The 14,593-nt window shown below is 46.1% G+C and overlaps 1 protein-coding gene across 6 annotated transcripts; it reads left to right on the top strand.

The window, feature by feature from the left end:
* Window positions 1–1,190: 1,190 nt before the first annotated feature.
* LOC100049050 (probable aminodeoxychorismate synthase, chloroplastic) lies at window positions 1,191–7,812 on the top strand. 6 transcript variants are annotated; one of them, XM_044580812.1, is made up of 13 exons: window positions 1,191–1,531; window positions 1,786–1,917; window positions 2,010–2,077; window positions 2,199–2,263; window positions 2,399–2,465; window positions 2,569–2,850; window positions 2,927–3,034; window positions 3,144–3,395; window positions 3,789–3,868; window positions 3,955–4,048; window positions 4,499–4,581; window positions 4,910–5,560; window positions 6,666–7,812. In XM_044580812.1, exons 1-13 carry the CDS (start codon window positions 1,297–1,299, stop codon window positions 7,204–7,206), a joined length of 2,658 nt encoding a protein of 885 aa, XP_044436747.1. In that variant the 5' UTR covers window positions 1,191–1,296; the 3' UTR covers window positions 7,207–7,812. The 6 variants fall into 6 exon arrangements, with proteins under 6 accessions (XP_044436747.1, XP_044436746.1, XP_044436744.1 ...); XM_044580811.1 differs by having other exon boundaries at window positions 2,927–3,047; window positions 3,157–3,395; XM_044580809.1 differs by having other exon boundaries at window positions 2,927–3,067.
* The last annotated feature ends 6,781 nt before the right edge of the window (window positions 7,813–14,593 follow it).

The raw sequence follows: 14,593 nt of genomic DNA, 5'->3' as shown, positions 1-14,593 counted from the left end.
GCATAGCGGCAGGGTTCCTTTTTGGTGTTAAGGAGGCAAGCACATGTGCGGAGTCCCAAGGAATCAGCCAAAGGTTGTCGTTTGCGTGCAACAAGACCAGGACCGCTAGAACGACAGGATGGATGTCATCGTCGAGCCCACCACGATGTCACGATCAGAAGCTTTGCAGGCGAAGACCACCTTTCGTCAGGATCAGATGTACTAATTGTCCCCTTTCAAAATTGGCCACTGTGGGATCCCTTCCCGCCTAAGTTTTGAGGGAAGAGGTCCAAGGCCACTATAAATATAGTCTAGCCACCACCGTAGAAGGGATCAAGCCCTTGAGAGACCAAACCCCTAGAGCTCATCACAAGAACAAGCCTCCTGAGGCTGTTCCTCCACTTGTACTAGTTCATCCTCAGCCCCCCGCGAGGCTAATCCACCACAAAGCAGGAGTAGGGTTTTACACCGCAAGATGGCCGGAACCTGGGTAAACTGCCGTGTTCATTTCCTTCCTGTTCATCGAGCTAGGTCGTGAGAGCAGCGAGTCAAGCGGCTTGAGAGGTTGAGTCCTTCACACACGCCCCTGAGTTCGAACCTTTCTTGGGTCTGCGGAGCCGGGAATTCGACAGCGTGCATTTCGACTGCGGCTTCCTCGGACCCTTGGCTGCCTTCTTCACCTTTTCGAGCGGGTCGACGGCCTGGCCGGCCGCCAGAATTCGGCGGGGCGTCGACCATGGACGGGAAGGGTGGTGGGCGGGACGTGGGAGGGTTTGGGGAAAAATGATGCGAAATGGGGCACCGGGGTGGAGCTTTGTGCCACCGACGGGCGGGCCAGGGGAGGACAAGCGCGCGCGTCCCGCCTATCTGCTCGCTGTCCGTTTTATCTCAAAATCGGCCCAAACTTAAACCGGGGATGGGTCGAAAGCGGACATAAAACGGATAAAAATCCGTTTGCGCCCGCACGCTGGACCATCCGGTTTGTTCGTTTTGGGAAACGCACCCGGTCATGACGGGGTCGTGCACTGGAGTTGCCTTACCAACCCCCACCCAGCGTCCCAGCATCAGCCCATGACCTCCCGCCGACCGCAGTGGGCCGCTGGGTTTGGTGGTGGCGGAGGAGACGGGGACGGCACTGGGGCACAGCCGCCAAGACGATAGGCGGAGCAGCACAAAATATTTCATTCATAAATAAATAATTTCCGCACCAGCAGCGAACCACCGCCCCAGAAAAGCGAGCCGCCTTTTCTCCTCGCTTCTCTTTCGCTCGCTCCTCTGATCTCTCCTCTCCCGCATCCGTCCTGCCGAGGGATAAAGATGGCCGCGCTCCGCCTCTCCGCCCCGCCGACGGCGAGGTGGTCCCCGCCGCAGCCGTCCTCCGCGCGGTGGCAGCAGCCCCCGTGCCGGGGCGGCGCCAGGCGTCCCGCGGCGCTGCGGGCCGGCGGGGATGAGGGGCCGGGCCCGGAGGAGCCGCCGGTGAGGACGCTCCTTATCGACAACTACGACAGCTACACCTACAACATCTTCCAGGAGCTCTCCGTCGTCAACGGCGGTGAGCCGCCCCACCAACCCCGCTTCCCTCTCCCTCTCCCTCTCCCTCTCAGTGAACACGCTCAGAGTATGCCTTAATCTAGCTCCGCGACCGACGAGTAGTCCCTTTGTAGCTTCCCGCAGTGCCCATTTGTTGAATTGAATTGAATTGAATTGATTATTATTGGAGATGTTCTGAACTAGATTGAGAGAGATCACACCTTTCCTACTGCTTTACTGGACGGTGTCCTTATGGCCGGTGGTCTGAATCTGCAGTGCCGCCTGTGGTGGTGCGCAACGACGAGTGGGCGTGGAGGGATGTTTACCATTGGGTGTACAAGAAGAGGGCCTTCGACAACATCGTGATCTCGCCTGGCCCTGGATCTCCGGCGTGTCCTACCGACATAGGTGAGGGCTATGCATCAATTCTAATTCACTTGCTACTTGCTACACTTGTATCTGTCAAAGAATGATGTTATATACATGTGTTGTTTTTTCAGGTGTATGTCTGCGGATACTTTGTGAGTGCGGAGATATACCCATCCTGGGTGTTTGCCTTGGCCACCAGGTGAAACAATAATGTTTGTCCTTGTGAACTTGTTTGTGAATCAGTCCTAAAAAAAGGGGAAAAAGTATGACCATGTGGTGGCATCTCGGCCTGAAACGGATGGTGTGTTTGATCGTTGCAGGCCTTGGGATTAGTCCATGGCGCTAAAATTGTCCATGCTCCTGAAGCTATACATGGACGACTTAGGTAAGACCTTGAACTCTTCTGCACGCTAATATGTACTATCAGCTTTCTGATCCGTTGCTTTGTGTGTCACAATCTTCAAGTTCTGGCTGCACTTACGGTTAACACATGGCCTGACACTTATCTTTCGTAAATCAGTGAAATCGAACATAATGGATGCTACCTCTTTAATCGTATCCCATCAGGTATAAACTCTGGATTCAAGGTTAGTGTACCACTGAAGTTACCTAGCCCCTTATTGTCCGTGTTTCAGCCTGCACTTTCCACTTGTGCAACAAAAAACATTGTACTTACTGATGCTATTTCAGGTAGTGCGCTACCATTCACTTGTAATAGAAGCAAGCTCGCTGCCTGAGGATCTTGTATCAATAGCATGGACTGCTTCTCCCAGAATGCTATCTTTCCTTGATAGCGATAAGTCTGACAACACTTCATTCTGGGGATCATTGAATAACTTTTCTATAGCAGATCCTTCAGGGCGCACTAACAATCGTGAAGTTCCAATTACCATAAACAATGCTACTAAGCCAGACGGCTACAAGATTGTCATGGGCATCAAGCATTCCAGCATGCCTCATTATGGAGTGCAGGTATAGTGGCTAATTCTGTTTCATGTTTCCTCTTAAATTGTTATTTTTTCTTACAATTGATTGCCTTTTATTCCAGTTCCATCCAGAGAGTGTTGCTACTCATTATGGAAGACAGATTTTTCAGAACTTTAAGAGGATAACAACTGAATTTGGATCACAATCATCATTGTTTCAGGAAAGAAAGGTTCACAGTATTGGTAAACTGGAAAGCCCTCAAGTACCATATGTGACTAAATATTTCCTGCACATACCCTTTATACTCCGTCGTAGTTGACTTTCTAATTGGCCGGCAGGTCAATTCTGCAGATCAATGCAATTATGTCCCCAAAGGCTTGTCGCACACTGAAGGACTAGAGTTTGGCGATTCTGTTCGGGTTCACATGCTTGCAGAGAGAAACAGCGAGAAAAAACATTTGCGGTTGAGATGGAAGAGAATTGATAACTTTCTCAGCCGCACAGGTAGCTCTGAAGACATTTTCTCAGAGCTTTTTGGTCATCAAAATGCTGAAGATACATTTTGGCTGGATAGCTCATCAGTTGATCAGGTGCCAAATCAGCTTACTCTTGCTTGATCATCCAGTTACTTTACTGTGTGGATTTCATCTGATGTAAGTGAAGCTTGATGAGGATATGATTTTGTGTTACTACAACTAATTGGATGCTCATTGACATGCAGATTTACTGCATAAACAACAAAAGATGCTTTTAAAAGAACCTTGCTTTTCACTCTAGGAGATGAAATGAGCAGAACAAATGTGTATAATATTTGTCTTCATCTATGTGAATTAAGTTGGAATCAGTTTTTAGTTGAGTCAGGGAACTGGATATGTATTAACTTATGTGATACCAATTCCATTTTCTTCCCTGATCGCAATGCATTTGCTCTGCATTTTAGTTATATCATAATTTTTTTCGTTCTGAGCTATTGCTTCTTGCAGAACAGGGCACGCTTTTCATTTATGGGTGGTAAGGGTGGACCTCTGTGGAAGCAAATGACATTTCACCTCTCCAATCAAAGGTAGGAAGGTACTTCTCCAAAATAGAAGCAAAGATAGTGCACTTCCATGTGTCATAAATCTTCATGGTATCCTGGATTTCTTCCAGAGCCAACTGTCGAGGAACCATTACTATTCGAGATGCTCATGGATCTGCTGTGAAAAACTCTCTCAAAGATGGCTTCTTGGAATTCCTTCACAAGGTATAAGTTGAAACGGCTCACTTGATGGTATGCTTAATATTGAACCTCACATTATGTGTATGTGATGGTAATGTTGTATTCTGCCACCGTTCCAAGCTACATATTTTCTATGTCTGCACAGCACATCGCAATAATTAATCACATTGAGGCTATATACACATTTTTTTGCAAGCCTATATACATACACATTAGCAAAGAACTAGGAATTTTTCTTTTACGAACTGAACTTAAGTGCTTGATTGCTATTGGAGATGTGTCAACACAATCCATGGATAGGCATTTGATTATGTGGCATTGTTTGCGACCCACAGAATTTGTATTCTCCACCTAATATACTGATGAATTCTCAACTACGGTTGATTTGGTATTAAGCCCATGAACCCTTGAGCTTATCAGCAAAGCAGAATCTTGCTTGTGAGCTCCAGTTACTCAATGTTTCACATTCTGCAGGAGATTCAGTCCATTAAATACGATGAAGAGGATTTTGAAGGGCTGCCATTTGACTTCCATGGTGGATTTGTTGGATATCTAGGGTAGGTAGATTTGTTATCATGGCTTCATTATGTGTTTGGTATTTTAACTGTTTTCCTGCCTGCAGTTAGGTTACTTCTTAAGATAGTACTCCATCTGTAAAGAAATATAAGAGCGTTTAGATGTAGTGATCCTCTCATATTTCTTTACAGAGGGAGTATGTTCATAGTTTTTTGCTTCACAAAGAATCGCCTCAATCTCGTGTCCTTTCGTTCTCATATTTGTCTTCCATGATTTCATTACTGCTTTTGCATTTTAATGAAGTGCCATAGTATTTTTTTTAAGTTCTTTTAGCTCTTCTCTGACTCAATAACTTTCATTTGAAACCAGGTATGGTCTTAAGGTTGAATGTGATGCATCATCTAACAAAGCTAAATCAAGTACTCCTGATGCGTGCTTCTTCTTTGCTGATAACCTCGTGGCGATCGATCACAACAATGGTGATGTATATATTCTGTCATTATATGACGAATATTCTTTAAGTAATGGAAATGGGATGCACCATAATACGACACACACTTCATGGTTGCTGGAGACTGAGAAGAAGCTTCTCAGGATGGCTGCTATGTCACCAGGACTACCGACTTATGGAAAGTCACTTATTGGATCATCCAATGTGAATAAGCAAAGTTTTGTCGTAGAAAAATCAAAGGATCAATACATTAAGGATGTTCGAAGTTGCCTGGATTATATCAGAGACGGAGAAAGTTACGAGTTATGCCTGACCACTCGGATGAGGAGAGGGATAGAGTATATAAATGCTCTTCAACTGTACCTTAAATTGAGAAAGCAAAATCCAGCTCCCTATGCAGCCTGGCTTAACTTCTCCTCAGAAAACCTGAGTATATGCTGCTCTTCTCCTGAACGGTTTCTGCGGCTAGATCAAAATGCAGTTCTGGAGGCAAAACCAATCAAAGGCACTATAGCACGTGGCAGAACACCCGAGGAAGATGAATGCCTACGTTTGCAACTGAAATACAGGCAAGTATATGAAATATACATCTTCTTTTATTTTGCTGATATTTTTAAGTGTCCTTTTGGAGAGGTTACAATTGGGAGACCTAGTTTTTCCTTTTACCAATTTCTTTTTTATGCACTACTCATAATCACTACAACAAGATTCCTGAATAAGGCCTCTTTTGATTCATAGGATATGAATATTATGGGAATAGGAAAACGATAGGAAGTGGGATGTCATGTATCTCAATTCCTATAGGGAAAGAGATGCCATTTGAATATTTGATGCATATGATAGGAATTTTTCCATTGAGTCTAGGCTAATATATTTTTTTTCCTTTGAAATGTAAAGGGATTCGGTTCCTATCCTTCATAGGAATAGAAATTCATTCCTACAAACCAAATGGCTCCAATGGATTTTTTCCCTACAAAATTCCTATCCTCTAGAATTCCTACAAAATTCCTGTGAACCAAATGAGGCCTAAGTTATTTCACAATTTTTCTTTTGGATTAAGTTGCTTTGTGAACGATTTCCCTTTTGAGTGCTAGGGAAGCAAGTAAATTGTATGACCTTTAGGGTCAGTTCTTTTGGCGGCTTAAAAAATAAGCTGCCTCCTCTCTAGCTTTTGTCATAAGCCGCCTCCCTTATTTATTGGGGCTTCTGAACTAGTTATGAGATTACTAATCTAGAAGCCTCCACAAATTTTGAGAGCGGCTTATTTTTTAAGCTGGGGAGATGCAGCTTATTTTTTAAGCCGCCCAAAAGAACAGGTTTTTTCAACAATCTTGCAGAGAAACAAACTACGCCTGCTGAAACTATTTAGTTTATGCATCAGACTATATCACTGTTCTATCATCGAAAACGATATGATTATATGATAATATATGCAGTTCTTTTGTTGCTACAGCCAATAATTGTAAAAAAGATCATCATAATTTAATATGTTTTCCCTTGTGTACTTGGAGGTCTCTCTTAACTATATGAATGCCGTGCTTGCTGATGTTTCTATCCCTATCCTGCTGGTTGTTCAGTATCACTGTTATTTATGTGGCGATTATTATTCCTGCAAGCTTCTGAATTGGGGTGCCACAGTGCTGATAATGTTTTTGTTCTGCATTTGTTCAACAGTGAAAAGGATCAGGCTGAAAACTTGATGATTGTTGATCTCTTAAGAAACGACCTGGGCAAGGTCTGTGAGCCCGGAAGCGTGCACGTTCCTCGCCTCATGGATGTCGAGTCATACAAGTCAGTCCACACCATGGTGAGCACCATCCGCGGGACAAAGAAGCCTGACCTAAGCCCCGTCGACTGCATCAAAGCCGCCTTTCCAGGAGGTTCGATGACGGGCGCCCCAAAGGTGAGGTCGATGGAGATCCTCGACGCACTCGAGAGCAGCCCGAGGGGCATCTACTCAGGGTCGATCGGGTTCTTCTCGTACAACCGCACGTTCGACTTGAACATCGTGATCAGGACGGTGGTGCTGCACGATGGGGAGGCCTCGGTGGGGGCGGGCGGGGCGATCGTGGCTCTGTCGGACCCTGAGGCGGAGTATGCTGAGATGATGCTCAAGGCTAGGACACCGACGAGGGTTGTCGAGGAGTGCAGCCAACAGGCCGCGGCGCACAGCAGTCCGGACCGATCGGATTCGGTGCGGACGACTATAAGTTAGAAGACATATCCCTGCTTCTAAATGAAACTAAACCAACATTGCAAGGTTCAGCATACATCAACCAACAGCCGTGGTGGGTTAAGGGGAAATTTTCCTTCGAGGAAAGCTGATAGTGAAGACTTGTTTTCTAGGGGAAAGCTGGAAGTGAGGATTTCATACCGGTGGCAATATCCGTATACTGCGTAGTGTTAACTATAATTCACAAAGAAATCAAAAATTGGCATACATTTTTGTTTTCCCCCAAGAATTAAAACAGTGATGTTGCGCACTGATAGCTATTGTTTCTGGGAGACGATGATGCACTGATTGTAATGATAAATCGATCGATAGACCGCTATTCACATTGCGCGACAGTTCTTGGAGACTTGGACAGAGGAGCATGCGCACTTAAGGACCGAGATCAGGTGACTTGCCTCTTGTCAGTCACCGCGTAACATGCGGCCTCACATCTGCCATGCATTCATGATCGGAGGGACACCAGCGACCGAAGGCCTGCCCACTTAGCAACGCACTTGTTGACCATTGTGGAAAAACGATACAGAGTTTGCATGAGAAAACTATTGTTGTATGTGGGAAAAAAATATTGGAATAAAATAAATATGTAAATTGATCTGTCCAGATTTATCTTATGCAGACTCGTTTATGTTTTATTTTTCATTTTGAAATATATATTTTAAATAAAAATTATAGTCTGAGAATAGTGTAATAACTCATATACTCCTCTGTTCCTAAATATAAGTCTTTTTAAAGATTCCATTACAGATTACATACGGAGCAAAATGAGTGTCAGGACCCCGACTCAATGCCACATCGATCTAGCATGTAACACCTCATATCACTTTGCGGCCTCACGCACGGTATCTTCATGGGTGTCGCCTTACCTTTGCCCGGGACCGTTTGCGCCTTTTGGCACACGTATATGATAGTGTCGCTAGCATCCATATGATAAGGAGCCCGGGCTGACATGGCTAGTCGTAAACCCAAAGTGGCACAAACTTACAGGGACAGGCATCCATGACCCAGCATCGAACGTGTCGGTCATCAGCGAGTGAATCCAGGCTGTAGCACTGGGCTAGCAGGGCCCCGGTGAACCGGGCTGTAGCGGGCTAACAGGACTCCGGTATTAATCGCGTGACATTTTCCCGAAGGGACAGACACAGAAACGAAGAAGGACACATGCCGGCCAGCCTAAGTGTTTCAGCGCAGTAGCAAGCTACCATGGCTCAGTGGAAGCACTAGGAGACATTTTCCGGTAAGAGTGGCTACTAAGGATAAACAACTAGATAGTCAGATCCACCACATACCAAGCATTTCAATAACATACACACAATATGCTCAATATGTGCAAATACAACATGGCATCACAACATGACTCTACAACTCAAGTATTTATTCATTAGGCTTCGAGGAGCGAGATATTACAAACATGGGTCTCATGACCCAACATTCAGAGCATACAAGTCAAAGCACAAGCGGAAGCTTAACTTGTCTGAGTACAGACAACTATAAATGAAAAAGGCTGAGAAGCCTGACTATCTACCAGATCCTGCCGAGGGCACAAGACCGTAGCTGAGGTAACAAGCTAAACCTCGAAGTCCACGCGGAACTACTAGTGAGACGAAAGTCTCTGCAAAAACGTAAAATAGGCAAACGTCAGTACAAATATACCCAGCAAGACTTACATCAGAACTATCTACATATGCATCAGTATCAACAACGGGATGGTGGGGTTTAACTGCAGCAAGCCAGCTTTGACTCGGTGGCTATCCTAAACTACGACTGCAAGTAACTCTTTTGGGGTGGCGCACACGAGTCCACATGTTCACCATATCAATACACCACTATGGATCCGCTCCCGTCTCCCTACGAGAACGCCATCCATAGCACTCACGCTTATCTTGCGCATTTTAGAGTATCCACTTTCACTTGTCTATGAACTGTTATAGGCAATCCAGAAGTCCTTTACCGCGGACACGGCTATTCGAATAGATCATATTAACCCTGCAGGGGTGTACTTCTTCACACACGCTCTCGCCACTTACCGCCATGTACACGTCATGTATCTCGGCAACCTTCAAGCGGAAGCCTGGCGAGGGTGTCGGCCACGACCTGACTAACCACACAAGTCTCTAGTCCAGGTTTATCGCCTATTCGGGTTCCATCCGCAAGGAGATCCGGCCGGGGTGTTGCTCACGGCCCCAAACGATGTGTGCAGGGTTCCCAAGCCCACCATCCGGGTGCCACTTGGTACACCAGGCCACTGTGCCTAGTCTGTCCCAAGCCCACCTGTACCGGGTGCCACTTGGTAGACTACTAACACTACCTACAAACACCAAAAACTAGTTGCAACTCCTGGACAGAGATCAAGTTGATTAATAAGTCGAGAGGGGCCGAGTTACCGGGACCCAATGTGTGGTAGTAACTGTTCATGGATCACAAACACAGAACTCAGTTCCTGAGGACGGCTGCAATGAGACAACCCACCATGTACTCCTACATGGCCTCTCACCGCTACCTTTATCAAATCGTGTTCACACACTTAGCTCTCAACAATAGGACATGTTCACCACACCTCCAATTCATCCCTGATGAATCAGACCTGACACAACTCTAAGCAATAGCAGGCATGACAAACAAGCATGAATGAGTAGGCACATCAGGGCTCAAACAACTCCTACTCATGCTAGTGGGTTTCATCTATTTACTGTGGCAATGACAGGTCATGCAGAGGAAAAGGGGTTCAACTACCGCAGCAAGTAACAAATGAATCGTTGTTGTCCTAATGCAGTAAAAGAGAGCAGGAGCGAGAGAGTGGGATTGTATCGGAATGAACAAGGGGTTTTTGCTTGCCTGGCACTTCTGAAGATAGTATAGTTCTTCATTGGTGTCATTGATCACACCGTCGGAACGCGTCTATCGAGAGGGGGCAATTACCGGCAACTGAGAAAGAAACACAATCAATGCAATGCACAATAGGATGCATGCTCATGACATGGCAATATGAATGTGTTGGCCTAGTGCAAGTACAACCAGATGGATTTGGGTCATTTTGAACCAAAGGTTCAATCCCAAACTCAAATTATGAATTTAAATAGTGTATTATCATGTTTCAATATAAACAGCAGGTTTAAGTTACTTTATCATGCATGAAACTAGTGCAGATGGATAGATTGGATTTTTCTGATCATTTTTCATATATAACTTATTTCATTTGGAGCTACGGTTGAATTTCTATGATTTTTAGAAGTTTATACTATTTTCTGAAATTTCCTAAAAAGAATAAATCTAGAAAATGATTTATGGCGTCAGCACTACGTCATTGTGACGTCAGCAGGTCAACAGGCCGGTCCAGGTCAAACCCGACGTGTGGGGCCACACATCAGTGACACATGGCTGTTTACCTCGCTGACAGGTGGGGCCGGGTCAACTGACACGTCATCAAGTCAACCAGACATGTGGGCCCAGTCAACAGCCAGGTCAGCGCGGTCAAAGCTGACGCGTGGGGCCACTGTGGTTAGTTAAACCTAAACAGGAACTAAACTAATATTAATTAAGGGCATGGGGCCCATGTGTCATTGGCTCAGGGGGTTGTTTAGTGGGGGTTTAGCCGCTAATCACGCGGCCACGTCGGCTCGCCAGAGTATGGCCGACGGCGACCTCAAAACGCGGCCGAGGGTCTCGGGCTCGCTCCTCCGGCATCCAGAGGAGTAGCGGAGAGCGTCCACGGGGAGCTGGAGCTCGTCCGCATCCAGCGCTGCAAGCAGCAGCAGCTAGGGCGGCCGGAGCTCGTCGGAAACGAGCTCGGGGCGGCGCCGGAGTTCGGACACGAGCGGGGACGCGGTTGCGGTGGCCGTGGTGATGTGTGTTTAGCACCTACGGCATCTACGGGGTGCGGTGAGTACGATGGGCGCATGCCTCGGACCAAATGGTCACCGGAGCATCACCGGCGACGAGCGCGGGCGGCGGCGGGTTTCGGTCAACAAGGGGGCGATGGCTACGGCGTGTGAGAGCGAGAACGGAGAGGGGGAGAAGGGGCAGGAGCTCACGGCGAGTGCAGAGGTGGCCTCGGCGTGCTCGGGGAAGCACCGGAGCGAGCGGGGCGGCGAGAGGGATCTCCGGTGGCCGGCGACGAAGGTGATGAAGATGGCGTCGATGTAAGGTCTCCGGCGAGGCGCGGCTCGGTGGGGAGGAAGAGGGGGTCGAGGCGAAGCTTTTGGGCACGTCAAAGAAGCGAGGGGGAGGCGGTGGCTGCGGCAGCAGCAAGCGGCGGCGACGAGCTCCGCTCGGTGGGAGAGAGAGGGAGCCAGAGGAGGGGATGGGGACGAGAGAGTGAGCGAGGGGTTCCAGGGGGTGCGTGGCGTCGTCTAGGAGCACCGGGGAGGAGCCAGGCAGGCAGGAGGGAGGAGGTGGCCGGCTTGTGGCTGCGCGCGCCGGGCACGCGCCCCTGCCTACTAGCGTGAGGAGGAAGGCGATAGAGGGGCTGCGGTGGTGGGCTGGGCCGGCTTTGGTGGGCTGCACAGGTAGGTGGCCAGGTAAGTGGCCCAGGTAAGCGCTCTCTCTCTCTTTTCTAAATTGTTTCTGTTTTCTATTTTCTGTAATTGTGTTTGGCTTTAATAAAAATGTCAGGGCATTTCCAAAAATCATGAAACTGCTCAATGTCACTGTTTGGAATATTTCCAACAACAAACATTTCAGTTTGTGATTATTTGAGCATTTAAAATATTATTTAGCAATTAAATGCCCAAATGCAAATAACATATGATTTAATTCAAAAATCCAGAATGGCCTAGAAAAATGTGCACCATTTTTGGGAGAGGTTCTATACTAATCCAAAAATGATGAACTTTTCTGAAGGGCATTTTGGGTTCATTGAGAATATTTTTATTTGAACCTAGTTGATTTGATCTGGTGCTAGGGTTTGAGCAATCCCCATTTCAACTTTCAAATAAATTAGACATGATGCAACAACCAAGCTAGTCCAAGTGCATAGCAAGGCTAGGGATGTGACAACTCACCCCCACTAAACAAGAATCTCGCCCCGAGATTCAAGACGTGAGGTAAGAGGAAAGGGGGGTCACAAAACTATCACAATCTTCATGATCCATTTGCCCTTCTTGAAGATGTTGACTCATTGCTTCAAATCGATCTTGACGTCTTTGCTTTCGAGATCTACATTCAACATGATGACAAGAAGAAAGGGAAAACACTAGAAGGATCGATCTCCTCGTAGATCTAACAACTTAGGATCAACTCATGGATTGAGACATGGAAACATCTCTCAAGCTGAGACACGGAGCATAAAACTAGAATGATGGTGTAAGACAGATGACGAAGGTTCAGTAGGTAGGCAACAATTCCACACTTAAGAAGGTGGTGAACCGTTGTCGACGTAGCGAGGAGTTGGGTTGCCATGATACCATAACAGGGAACCTTAGGGAAGGTGACTCGTAGAAATATCCCCTTAAGTGGCAAAAAGAATTACATTTGATTCAGAGATCATTGAAACTCTTTATACCAGCCTAAGGCAATTCTCGAGCGATCATTTGGAGGGGTTCGGTAGAATGGCATACCCAGATTAGAATGGATGATGTGGATTACCTTGTTGAAAACAACAAGGGATGATTTTAGTAACTGGGGAGAAGCTCAACACTAGAGAGTGAGTCCAGTATTTGAAAAGTTATAGCATAACCAAGGAAACTGAGAGCAATCCCACTTAGTGCTGATGATAACACCTAGCGCTTGTGCGTGCTCTCAAGAATTGAGCATTTCCATATTCATCAAGGTTTTACCAATATCCGTGTCAAGGGTCCTGGCAACACAACGTACTACCATGATGAACAGCGATGGACGATGCAGAGGCAAAGGAAGATAACCTTCTCAGATTTCACCTTAGCGGGGCCAAGGGAACAAAATCTGGATGATCGACCGAGAGACATTTAGCACTCCGCTTCTAATGTTCTCCTTGATGTGCTAGCGTAACCCATTCATAGATATGGTTTGATATCTAGAACATCAAGTAAAAGGTCGGACTTCGGGAGCACAAAAATCCATAAGGAACAACTACTGGAATAAGTTCTACGAGATCCTTATGGGGAGGTGGCCAACTTCCTCAAACAAGATACTACAATAATAGGTCTTCCGGTTGGGTGTGTTGGCCACGACATCCATTTTACTGGGTTACAGAGAGACCAATATTATAGTTCTTGGGACACGTTCCAACCATCATATCTGCCTGAGATTCAGATCTGGTTGATGTTAGAATATTCTAGACTCATCAGGTCTAGAAGAAAAACGAAAGTTTGCAACACAAATCGACGAGATGGCGTTGCGGGATTCTCGGGAATAAACTACGATAGCGAGCTCCAAAACATGAGCTGGTTCTGCTACGTACATGTGAACACGCTGTCCTAGACAAGCATGACCACATAGTAGTCTTATAATAAAACGCTACCAAGTTCAGGTGGGGAACCAACATTACGGATAACGCAGTCCTTGATTAAGCCCGGTTTAGCTCTTAAAAGGAACTCCTTCTCCTTGAACAAATCAATCAGTGGCTTAGTGTGCTAGGAACACATGTAGGATGAAGGTTGCAAGTCTCCAAACCACAGAATACTTCGCACGTATGCATGACTGATTTGGAATGATTCCAAACGAAGCAACACTAACTTTCTCGAACGCACGGCGGCAACTTGCACAAATTGCACATGAATTAGAGGAAGTCACTTCTTTCAGCCGAACATAGGCTTCATGAGCGGGTCATGAAGATTATGCTTATAAAAGTTTCCAACACTAACTGGATTTTCAACACAATCATGGAGAAGATAGGAATGTTGCCGATGGGCTCATGAACAATTCATCCAGGTGTCCATATAGCTGGAGTTCCACAATCATGTGAACAAGGTGATAGCATTGGTCAGACTCAAAGATATAATGGTGTATGCTTGAGGGGTCAACCACGAGTAAGACAACATTACGAATATCGTTAGTTCTGATTTGATTTGACAATAGCCCATACTCAAATCAAGGTTGGATAAAATGATACGTCCATTAACTGATCGCGAGGTTCAGTCGATGAAAATATCAACTTTCTTCAACACACATACAAGATATCCCTTATAATGAACTAAATCGGACAAGCTTCTATCTTCCAACTCACCAAGTTGTTGTTTAGCTCAACCAACTAGTTCAGGGTATCCAACACGGATTCTTGGAGAAAGGGTGGTTTATAGGAATAAACCAACTTGATCACGAACTCAACATAAGGGTCAGGGGACAACCTGGTAATACTTCCGAGAAGATATTCGGGAAATCACGAACAACCGATATGTTACTAAGCTCAAGAACAATCTTGCTTTTCAGGGCAAGACGATATGATCAATAGAGCGAA

Source organism: Triticum aestivum, chromosome 7B (assembly GCF_018294505.1).
Source record: "Triticum aestivum cultivar Chinese Spring chromosome 7B, IWGSC CS RefSeq v2.1, whole genome shotgun sequence".
Lineage (NCBI taxonomy): Eukaryota > Viridiplantae > Streptophyta > Magnoliopsida > Poales > Poaceae > Triticum > Triticum aestivum.
The sequence above is the reverse complement of the archived record's forward strand: the minus strand, read 5'-3'. Positions and strand labels throughout refer to the sequence as shown.